We start from the raw sequence: 12,149 nt of genomic DNA on the forward strand, positions 1-12,149 counted from the left end.
GTTTTACAGCACAGAGATAAACCAAGATTGCCACCATAAACATCAGAATCCTTGCCCTGGTCTCTGGAAATTCAGGGGTAATGGTAGAAGTGTAAAGCAACCAAAAGTAATTTTTGAGTTTAGTTCTGAATTATGTGGACACTGAAACAGAGTGGGTCAGAAGTTTCCATGCACTCAATTAGTATTTGGTAGCATTGCCTTTAAATTGTTTAACTTTGCGTCAAATGTTTCGGTTAGCCTTCCACAAGCTTCCCACAATAAGTTGGGTGAATTTTGGCCCATTCCTCCTGACAGAGCTGGTGTAACTGAGTCAGGTTTGTAGGCCTCCTTGCGCGCACATGCTTTTTCAGTTCTACCCACACATTTTCTATAGGATTGAGGTCAGGGCTTTGTGATGGCCACGCCAATACCTTGACTTTGTTGTCCTTAAGCCATTTTGCCACAACTTTGGAAGTATGCTTGGGGGTCATTGTCCATTTGGAAGACCCATTTGCGACCAAGCTTTAACCTCCTGACTGATGTCTTGAGATGTTGCTTCAATATATCCACATCATTTTCCAGCTTCATGATGCCATCTATTTTGTGAAGTGCACCAGTCCCTCCTGCAGCAAAGCAGCCCCACAACATGATGCTGCCACCCCTGTGCTTCACGGTTGGGATGGTGTTCTTCGGATTGCAAGCCTCCCTCTTTTTCCTCCAAACATGATGATGGTCATTATGGCCAAACAGTTCTATTTTTGTTTCATCAGACCAGAGGACATTTCTCCAAAAACTACGATCTTTGTCCCCATGTGCAGTTGCAAACCATGGAGCAGTGGCTTCTTCCTTGCTGAGCGGCCTTTCAGGTTATGTCGATATAGGACTCGTTTACCTGTGGATATAGATAATTTTGTACCTGTTTCCTCCAGCATCTTCACAAGGTCCTTTGCTGTTGTTCGCACCAAAGTAAGTTAATCTCTAGGAGACAGAAGTCGTCTCCTTCCTAAGAGGTATGATAGCTGCGTGGTCCCATGGGGTTTATACTTGCGTACTATTGTTTGTACAGATGAACGTGGTACCTTCAGGCATTTGGAAATTGCTCTCAAGGATGAACCAGACTTGTGGAGGTCTACAATTATTTTCTGGGATCTTGGCTTTCTTTAGATTTTCCCATGATGTCAAGCAAAGAGGCACAGTTTGAAGGTGGGCCTTGAAATACATCCACAGGTACACCTCCAATTGAGTCAAATTATGTCAATTATCCTTTCAGAATCTTCTAAAGCCATGACATCATTTTCTGGAATTTTCCAAGCTGTTTAAAGGCACAGTCAACTTAGTGTATGTAAACTTCTGACCCACTGGAATTGTGATGCAGTGAATTTTAAGTGAAATAATCTGTCTGTAAACAATTGTTGTGGAGAAATGTGTGGAGCGGTTGAAAAATGAGTTTTATTGACTCCAACCTAAGTGTATGTAAACTTCTGACTTCAACTGTGTGTGTGTGTGTGTGTGTATTTATCTCCTCTCTCTCTTCTCTCTCTCAGATTGTGGGGATGGTGTTTACTTGCTGTCTATATCGGAGTTTGAAGGCAGAGCCGTACTGAGAGTAGAACGCGAAGAGAAGGAAGAGGGAGGGGTCTAGTCTCTGCCACCTAGTGTCATCATATTCCAGCGACCCGTTTAGCCATGGGGTCTACCACTGTGCCATGCAAACAGAAGAGGACGATATGTGTAATGGTCTAGGATGCACTTATGATAGTGTCTCTCAATCCATTTCTTTGGGGGACCCATTTGGTTCTAGGCTAGCACTAACTCCCCTGATTCAACAAATCAAGGGCTTGATTTGTTGATTCAGTTGTATTGAGCTAGAATTCCTAGGGGGTCCCCACTTGAAATGGAGAATCAGATTTATGCAAGCCGTTACTTGCTGTCGGATCCACAATGCTCTATATTTTGGTAGTGTGCAACAACAGAGCAGTTGGTGTAACCTAGTGTGATGTAAAGATCAGTGGACCAAAATGGCCCGTGTATGAGAACAGCTTGCCTTAACATTGCAATATTCATGACTGGGGCTTAATGAGCGAGAACTGACCTCTGGGGCCGATTACCATAGCAACACATGTTCTTTATACATCAAGTAGTTATTTATACATCTATACACGCCTTTTACACTGTTTCTCTCTCAACTTTTTAATTGTTAGTTTATTAGAATTTTTTAAATTTGTTTTAACACAAGGGATTTCTACACTTATGCCAAAGTTGTCGTCAACACTGACTTTGTGTAAAATCATATCAAACTGACTACTCCTGCAAGCCTTTTTCATGTGTACTGAACAAATATATAAATGCAACAATTTCAAAGATTTTACTGTGTTACAGTTCATAGAAGGAAATCAGTCAATTGAAGTAAATTCAACAGACCATAATTTATTAATTTCACATGACTGGGTAGGGGTTCAGCCATGGGTGGGCCTGGGAGGGCATAGGCCCATCTACTTGGTAGCCAGGACCACACACTGGGGAACAAGGCCCAGGCAATCAGAATGAGTTTTTCCCCACAAAAGGGCTTTATTACAGACAGAAATAATCCTCAGCACTCCCCAAACCTCCCCCTCCTGAGACAATCCCACAGGTGAAGAAGCCAGATGTCGAGGTCCTTTGCTGGCGTGGTTACACGTGGTCTGCGGTTGTGAGGCCAGTTGGTCGTACTGCCAAATTCTCTAAAACGATGTCTTATGGTAGAGAAATGAACATGTAATTATCTGGCAACAGCTCTGGTGGACATTCCTGCAGTCAGCATGCCAATTGCATTCTCCCTCAAAACTGGAGACATCTGTGTCATTGTGTTGTGACAAAACTGCACATTTTAAAGTGGCCTTTTATTGTCCCCAGCACCTGTGTAATGGTCATGCTGTTTAATCAGCTTCTTGATATGCCAAACCTGTCGGGTGGATGGATTATCTTGGCAAAGGAGAAATGCTCACAAACAGGAATTTAAACAATTTCAGGGATCTTTTATTTCAGCTCATGAAACATGGGACCAACACTTTACATGTTGCATTTATATTTTTGTTCAGTATATATTCTGATTGTCTTTGTGCCTTTGAAGATAACATTTTTTATGAAGTTTTGCTTTTATTCAAACCATGTTATTTTATTGTGTATTTAACAGACCAATAGGAGGATTTTATTATAAGCGTGCCTCAAAGACGCCACAAATGAATAAACTGCTGTGTTTCTGTCGGTTTTCCTCTATACATGGAAGTATTTAGCTGAAATAAACACAATTAAACCTGTTTGACTATGTTTTGGGGTAAATTCACAAGGTGTAGATAGCTATGGTATGTCAAATGAACTGCCAAAGGGAGTTATACATATATCGGTAGGAGCTACTGAATGTAATTTTTGGTGAGTTTGGACATTTACAAGCGAATGTGAACGAGAGACATTGAGCAAATGAACAGCACAGGCTCTGGAGCAGCATTTCTACATGCTGTGTCTGTGTGGAGTCTGGAGTCGCTAGGGAAAGGGGGGAGGTGCAGACAGGCTGAAAAGATAGCAGTGGCAGCTGTACAGATACCTCATCCAAAGAGCTTTGACTTCTCAAACATGGCAGAAAACCAACACAATATGATTCCCCCGTCACCTTATTAATCCAGCCACTTATAACTTAGTTTAACTTTCAGAATTAAAAATGCTTATTGTAATTTCTAACTTTAAGAAAAACATTAGGAAAAGTAGCTGGTTACATTCTTTCTATGATAAACAGAAATATGCAAAAAATACCTTGCTTTTTCATTGTAATCTAATTTAGCCTACTTGTGTGGCTGCCAGCCAAATAGCGTTGCACTTCTGTTGTAATCTGATAACTGAAGATATTTTCTCTCCAATGTGTTGCACTAATGTATTTTCTGTGAAGGAAAACTATAGTTGCATGTCCCTGATGACACGATGGAAGCGAAAACCGCTGGACTGTCAATACACAGCTGGACTCACCAGCTCCCGCTTTCTCCAGTTGAGATATTTACAAACAGACGTGACTAACTCAACTCTTCTGGGGAACTATGGTAAAATTCATAATGTATAATAATGTGACCAGTGAATTGAAGTACGCAATCTGCTTTATCTTCTAACATAATGCACAAGTTGACTGCAGGTATTTACTTAAAAAGTAGCTACAAATATTAAATGTATAGAAAAACGTTTTTTTTTTTTTTTTTTAATAGTTTCAACAGTATTGACGGTATTGAAAAACCATCCTGTGGCGATTTCCAAGTACCACGGTATACCGCCCAAGCCTAGTATGCGATGATAAGTTGACTGAAAATATATTTATTAGTCTTCTTTTTAAATGAAAGGTGCTGAGTTCCGGACCCCCCTTGGCATAGCAGCCTTCTTGTAGTTGAACCAGTTTAGCCTTTAGCCCTAATATCAATAAGCTCATGTGACTGCATTGTGCTTGTGTATTATTTGGCATTTAGGCCATGTCCCTCTTGTCTCCTCTGACAAGAGGGGAACTGACATGTAAGCCTACGTTGGCTGTATTACAAGTTGTTGACTCTTTCAGGCCATGCGATTTACTTGTACGACTCATAATTCATAACTGTGTTACTGTGGATGCGTTTACACAAGCAGCCCAATTCTGACATTTTTTTCCGCTAATTGGTCTTTTGACCAATAAGATCAGATATTTTTCAGAGCTGATCTGGTTGGTCAAAAATACAAATTAGTTACAAAAAATATCAGAATTGGGCTGCCAGTGTAAACACAGCCTGTGGGTCTCTGTAATGAACTCAGCAGCAGCCCAAAAAGCAATCACTCTTTCCAAACACCAGGAGGCAGCACTTGCCAGATAATTATCCTGGAATGGACTGTATTATTCTCTAGCTTTGTCCCTTGTGACACAGTCTGATGAAAACAACTGGAAAGATTGCCTCAATCTTCAATAAGAATCCTGTAGGTGAACAAGGATTTCCTCTGTTGAACCTACCCCCTGCGTAATATGACAAAACCTTAATTAAAGGTCAAATTACACTGCGCTAATGTCCAGAAAAATAACATCTGTCCATTATAAGCCAATTATGAGTCGAGGCCTTTTGAATAGCACACATTCATGTGAACACCGCAAGGTGAGTCATCGTTTGCTAATCAAGACTATAATAGTTTCTTAGAGGCAAAGCGTGTAAAGGGGGGAAAAAATGGTTTTACATTTTCATTGGATAGAAAGTAATGCAGCACATGGACCAATGTAGTTTAACAGGAAGCCTTCTGAGGCTGACCATCTGTAGAACCAGCCTGGACTCAGAGCCATACGAAATATCAGGGGTGCAACTTTGGTTTTAGAAGTGGGGGGGACATACAAATAAAAGGTTATTTTATTAAGTCCGATAAACACTCCACAAACAGCCTACCGGACCGCTCAGAGTCATCCGCATGGTCCTAAAGCATACCATTGCCTCGCTTTGTATCACATTCTAATGATAAAACTTGGGGGGGACAAAAATGCAATTTCGGTGAAAGTTGCACCCCTGCGGAATATACTATACATACAGTATTTCTGAGCACCTACATACAGCAAACGACTAGCAATCCAAAGGTTGCGTGTTTGAGTCACATTGGGGACAACTGTAGCGTTTTAGCTAACCCTTCCATTTTCACCAAACCTGCAACATAAATTCTACTATAATACTATACGTCACCAATTTATATGCTATTGTACGACCAGGTAAGGTGTGGTACTATACCTCCTCTAATTCGTATGATATTGTAAGACCACTATTCAATTCATAATGTGACCTAACAAATCATACTAAATTAGTGGTATTCAAAGGTTGGGTTGGGGGTGAACTGCAGTGTGTTCACCCACCCCCCTCAAAATAAACAAATCAGGAATTTGTTCCGGGAACAAAAAATTAACAGAACAGATTACTGAATAGGACAAGATACAAATGTTTTTAAGAAAGAATATTTAAAAAAAATTGAATTTGATTGAGTAAATGTATTTATTGGTTTCTGTTAATTTTGAAAATAGATTAGAAGGTTATTTGTTGATGTAAAAATTTACAGATTTTTAGGTTGTCATTAGATTTGGGATGGGGTTGAGAGTAATTCTTGAAGTTAAAATGTAGGCCCCAGAAATTCTGCCGGGAAAAATTGGGTCCCTGCTGAAAAAGTTTGAATTACACTGTACTTAATGGAGGGAAGAGATTAACATACCAAATCCTACGAATTGCCCTGAGACCAGGTTAGTGCTCACCATCCATGGGAGCTGCACTGAAACTGATCCTGTGGCTATCAAAATGTGTATCTGTCTGTCTCGGGATGTTGTGGAAAAGGAAGAAGACAATTGTCCATTCGATTCTATCTACAGTTGAAGTCGGAAGTGTACATACACTTAGGTTGGAGTCATTAAAACTTGTTTTTCATCCATTCCACAAATTTCTTGTTAACAAACTATAGTTTTGGCAAGTCGGTTAGGACATCTACTCTGTGCATGACACAAGTAATTTTTCCAACAATTGTTTACAGACAGATTACTTCACTGTATCACAATTCCAGTGGGTCAGAAGTTAACATACACTAAGTTGACTGTGCCTTTAAACAGCCTGGAAAATTCCAGAAAATGTCATGGCTTTAGAAGGTTCTGATAGGCTAATTGACATCATTTGAGTCAATTGGAGGTGTACCTGTGGATGTATTTCAAGGCCTACCTTCAAACTCAGTGCCTCTTTGCTTGACATCATGGGAAAATCAAAAGAAATCAGCCAAGACCTCAGAAAAAAAATTGCAGACCTCCATAAGTCTGGTTCATCCTTGGGAGCAATTTCCAAATGACTGAAGGAACCACGTTTATCTGTACAAACAATAGTACGCAAGTATAAACACCATGGGACCGCGCAGCCGTCATACCGCTCAGGAAGGAGACACATTCTGTCTCCTAGAGATGAACGTGCTTTGGTGCGAAAACTGCAAATCAATCCCAGAACAACAGCAAAGGACCTTGTGAAGATGCTCGAGGAAACACGTACAAAAGTATCTATATCCACAGTAAAAACGAGTCCTATATCGACATAACCTAAAAGGCCCCTCAGCAAGGAAGAAGCCACTGCTCCAAAACCGGCATGAAAAAGCCAGACTACGGTTTGCAACTGCACATGGGGACAAAGATTGTACTTTTTGGAGAAATGTCCTCTGGTCTGATGAAACAAAAATAGAACTGTTTGGCCATAATAACCATTGTTATGTTTGGAGGAAAAAGGGGGAGGCTTGCAAGCCGAAGAACACCATCCCAACCGTGAAGCACGGGGATGGCAGCATCATGTTGTGGGGGTGCTTTGCTGCAGGAGGGACTGGTGCACTTCACAAAATAGATGGCATCGTGAAGCTGGAAAATTATGTGGATATATTGAAGCAACATCTCAAGACATCAGTCAGGAGGTTAAAGCTTGGTCGCAAATGGGTCTTCCAAATGGACAATGACCCCAAGCATACTTCCAAAGTTGTGGCAAAATGGCTCAAGGACAACAAAGTCAAGGTATTGGAGTGGCCATAACAAAGCCCTGACCTCAATTCTATAGAAAATGTGTGGGCAGAACTGAAAAAGTGTGTGCGAGCAAGGAGGCCTACAAACCTGACTCAGTTACACCAGCTCTATCAGGGGGAATGGGCCAAAAGTCACCCAACTTATTGTGGGAAGCTTTTGGAAGGCTAACCGAAACGTTTGACCCAAGTTAAACAATTTAAAGGCAATGCTACCAAATACTAAATGAGTGTATGTAAACTTCTGACGCACTGGGAATGTGATGAAAGAAATAAAAGCTGAAATTAATCATTCTCTCTACTATTATTCTGACATTTCACATTTTTAAAATAAAGTGGTGATCCTAACTGACCTAAAACAGGGAATTTTTACTAGGATTAAATGTCAGGAATTGTGACAATGGAGTTGAAATGTATTTGGCTAAGGTGTATGTTAACTTCCGACTTGAACTGTATGATTGTATTGCCATTCTGCAGTTTCTCTGGATGAAAGCCGTACTAATGAAAGGTCTCCCTTCTTCTGGCGTAAGCCTGCTAAGCCCCCTGCCAGTAGAAAGCTGGTTACTTGTCCAACACTTTGAAGCCCTAAATCAATCACCATCAGCACGCTAGAAATGCCATGCATGACAATTCGCAAATATTTCCTCCGGAGAGAAGCATACCTCACTGGGCAGTTGTCCAGTAATTTGCTCCCACCACGCCAAACAGTGTATCTTGACCTGTGGGTCCAACGTGTTTGGAAATTATTTTTCTATACTTTCTATACTCCTCACCTTTGACCCTTATTGGAAGGTGTTTTTGTTTCCATAGCGACAGGTGGTGAAACAATCAGTGGTCGATAACATGCTTGTATAATTTGTCCTGGGGTTGTTGTCAGGGGTTGGTAACAGGGACAGAGACTCGGTGTCCCCACAGGCATTGCCCCTCAGGGTAACTCACCAGCAAGGGGGAGGGGTCTTGGGTTATGGTGTGCAAGAAGGTCGACGCAGAAGTGTGTGTCACCTAAGCACATCTTCCATCTTATTCAAAATTCTAAAAGCATTGTATTTTTTAAATGTATTTTTTTATATATACAGCTTCATGAATAGACCGTTATGAAAAAGCTGGCCATGTGTTAATTTATTTAGGATTTCTGGAGTTAAGGCCTACTGTTTAAGATACAGTACGTTTGCATAATTCAGTGGGGACTTGTGTATGGTTATCTTATGCCCTGTAGATGGCAGCCTTCAGTCTATAAAATGGGAAAAAAGGATGCTTTTGTTTTGGCTGTCGAGCTACAGACTTGAAATTGAAATTTAATTGAAATATCTAGCGTGAAGAAAATCTATTTCAACCTTAGTCGTGAAATAAATCTACATATCTGCAAGGCTCAGCCTGTCTAGCCTCATAAAATACATTCACATTGTACACATACATCACCCAAAGAGACGTTGCCATTGCTATTAATAGACACACACACACACACACACACACACACACACACACACACACACACACACACACACACACACACACACACACAGGCCCACATACACATGTGTTTATTATAGAGGCACACTATCCATCATTAAAAAGTTGAAATGTCCCTACATGTTATTCAGAACATACTCTCAATGTCCTATACTTAAAAACATACCAAATGCATTCACACACATTTAAAAACAAACTTAAATCACCAACACATAAACACATAAACAGACACACACACTAAAACAATCCCAGTAAGGGGTCCACTACACAAAGTGGATGATGAACATGAGACCGGGAATAGGATAAGCTTCATTATCCCTGAAAGAAGATACATCAGTTTCCTTCCACTCTGTCTGGTCCAGCTTCAATTGACTGCCTCAACATTAGGCCGACTTATTATATTTGGACTATTTTTACACTGTTATCAAGGGTGTTGTGAAGCGCTGACTTCACGTTTTGCTGCTGATTATGTGACTTGTTTACATTTCACCAATTGGAGAGTGACTGGTTCTGCTAAGTGTTCGAGTTTGAGCCATGATGGCAGCCCTCAAGCTCCCTGCAGACTAGCCAAAACACTGCTACAAAGAGGGTAGGGTGACATGAGGTATTTTTGTCTAGTGTGCCCTAGCCAAATGTGGCATAACCCTTATGTCACCTATGTATATGATATTTAATTATATTGTGAAATGTTCTGATTTAATGATTTGTGAAATATTTTGCTCATGAGTGGTGTAGTCTGGCCCTTTCTGTCCAATGAGGTAATTTCTGGACAATATTTGTGTCCATTTCAGAGTTTTGCAAGAGCACCCTCAGAGACAATAATTGTTCTTTATAGTATGTTTAATACAGCCTTCATAAGATGTACTTAAAGATGTTTAAAGTGCGACTCACTTTTCGAATTTACCAACTATTTATTATGAGAACTTCAATATTTCAGATGTTTTTTTTGACCTAGGTAGCAGAGAGCTGCTGAGATCTGACTATAGTGCTTCCCTTCTCTGTGCCATTGAGGGAGAAAGCGGAGGGGAGAGCGAGAAAGCCGCTGGGGCAGAACCCGTCCGCTTCTGTTTGTCACCGCCGACTCCCATGGCCGGCAGTGAGACGACTTGCGTCCGCCCGTTCTACCCACTGCTCTGCCCGAATGGACGCTGGGTTTCAGGGTTTCTGGGAGCCCGCACCTCCACCATTGTGTATCTGCCACACAGAACCCGGGCTGGGCCGACCTGTTGCACCATGATCACCCAACCCTAACCCTCTCCCCCCTTTTCACACACACATGCCAACACCCCACATGGGCATGGTACATGGGTACAAAGAAGGTGGTGAGGGGAAATGAGGGAGGAGGGGATTGGAGGTTAATGTAGTCAAGCAGGGCAGGCTGGCAAGGAGGGATGGCTGGCGGAAGGGAGGGAGGGAGCCCGCCTGCCTGCCTGCCTGCCTGCCTGCCTGCCTGCCTCCCCCTTACGCCAGTTCCTCCCCTTCCACATGAGTCACTCCCGAACACACAGGTCATCGGCTCCCTCAACATGGTAATGAATGAATTCCAAAGCATGCTGAATTAAACTGCAATCACAAGATGGGCCCGTGATGTCTTAGTCAAGCTGTCTCTTGCATTAAGGTTATATAATTGAGGCAGTGGGAGATGGAGGGCGACCGGGCTGTGTGTAGGAGGTGTAGGGTAGGCCTATAGACTAGCTCGACTTCTATCCCTCGGTTTATGGTTACGCCCCGATATTAGCATGCCCATTGGAGGGTTTCAAAGAACAAGATCAGAGGAGGAGGCAGGAAGCAACATAAATGGGATATTAGTGTTGATAATTTAATTGTTTCATTAAAGTCATTTTTTTAAGTTTGAGTTTTTTCAAGATGGTAGTGTATATATTAAATCTGTGATATTATATGTAAACAGACCATATTTTTGAATGGAGCAGCAGAGTGCATTTGAAAGATGAAAGAGGGTGATTTTCCATTCATACATTGGAAGCATACGATTTGAAAGGAAATTCAGTACAATCAAACTCCTAAACTGTTCCATGGTCTGAATTCAACCTATGGTAACTGAAAAGAATGGCAAGCTAGAAAAATGCTGGTATCTTTGTGTTGCACACAAAACTGTCTAGACACACTCCAAATAACAGCATTAGAAAACGGAGCAGTACGGTTCTTGTCATCTTCTGCTTGGAAAGCAGACAACAGATAAACACATGATATTCATTGGATAACGCCAACTCAATAGTGATGATGAGACATTTTAGATAGACCACAAACCATTTATCACGTGCTTATGTCCATAGCTTGGTTGCTGTAGTAGGGAGTCTGTCTGCAGTCAATGCAAGGCCCATGCTCACTTGTGCAGATGTGTTGTTGTTTGCGCCATTTGTCGTTTTCCTAGCTGGGGGGCTGGAAGCTGCCACTGCTCTGACTGCTATCAGCATAGACTGTGTGTGTGTGTCAGAATATGATATAATACAACTTTATTATCCAATGTGTGTATGTGTAGGGTATATGAGGTGACTGGGTTAGTTTAGTGGTCCACCTTTTGTAATGTGAATTTTGGACGAGATGCACAATGGAAACGCGACCACAGTTCCCCCAGATTTCATTTCACTCGGTCATGTGGCCTCCAGCACTCTACTCATGCTTGGTTGAAACTCATTTTTCTTTTTCAAACAACCTCGCTGTTTCCAACACAGTCATACCCTTCTATCGTTTTGGAGACCTACTTCAAAATGGGGGGAATGTCTGTTGTGAGTGCCTATTTTTATTCTTGAATAAGACAATTACTCTAGTAGAGTGAGCATACTGCGATGTCAATCAGTCAACGATGAAACACACTCACGCAAAGAAAGACACACAGCATACACAGGCTGTGCACCGGGGGAAGCATGCAACATGTTTGTCCTCGGCATACATCGACCCACACGCCTGGCTCATTAGGATAATTCATCAGGCATTATTTGAGTGTGCTCTTCAGGGTCCTGAGGGTGCAGGCGAGTTCTCACGCCTCTCTGTTTTATTTGCGTTTATTTTTTTAATGTAATTGATCAGTTAAATGAAACGAATTGCAACGTTGTGACAATTTCTCTGCGTATGCAGAAGGGGAATGATCTTATACATTTTTTTGTTGTTGCTGATTTTGATATTTTCCAACTCTTTGGCAT

The 12,149-nt window shown here is 41.5% G+C and overlaps 2 protein-coding genes across 2 annotated transcripts in view; one reads left to right on the forward strand and one right to left on the reverse strand.

The window, feature by feature from the left end:
- LOC115202853 (CD151 antigen) overlaps positions 1–1,597 on the forward strand; it is a 49,478-nt gene extending 47,881 nt beyond the window's left edge. The window contains exon 8 of the mRNA XM_029766930.1: positions 1,524–1,597. Coding sequence (XP_029622790.1) covers positions 1,524–1,583 — 60 coding nt within the window. The 3' untranslated portion in view covers positions 1,584–1,597. The remainder of the gene's footprint in view (positions 1–1,523) is intronic.
- kcna4 (potassium voltage-gated channel, shaker-related subfamily, member 4) overlaps positions 1–12,149 on the reverse strand; it is a 91,801-nt gene that overhangs the window by 6,552 nt on the left and 73,100 nt on the right. The gene's annotated exons all lie outside the window — the stretch shown is intronic.

Source organism: Salmo trutta, chromosome 12, assembly GCF_901001165.1.
Source record: "Salmo trutta chromosome 12, fSalTru1.1, whole genome shotgun sequence".
Taxonomy (NCBI): Eukaryota; Metazoa; Chordata; class Actinopteri; order Salmoniformes; family Salmonidae; genus Salmo; species Salmo trutta.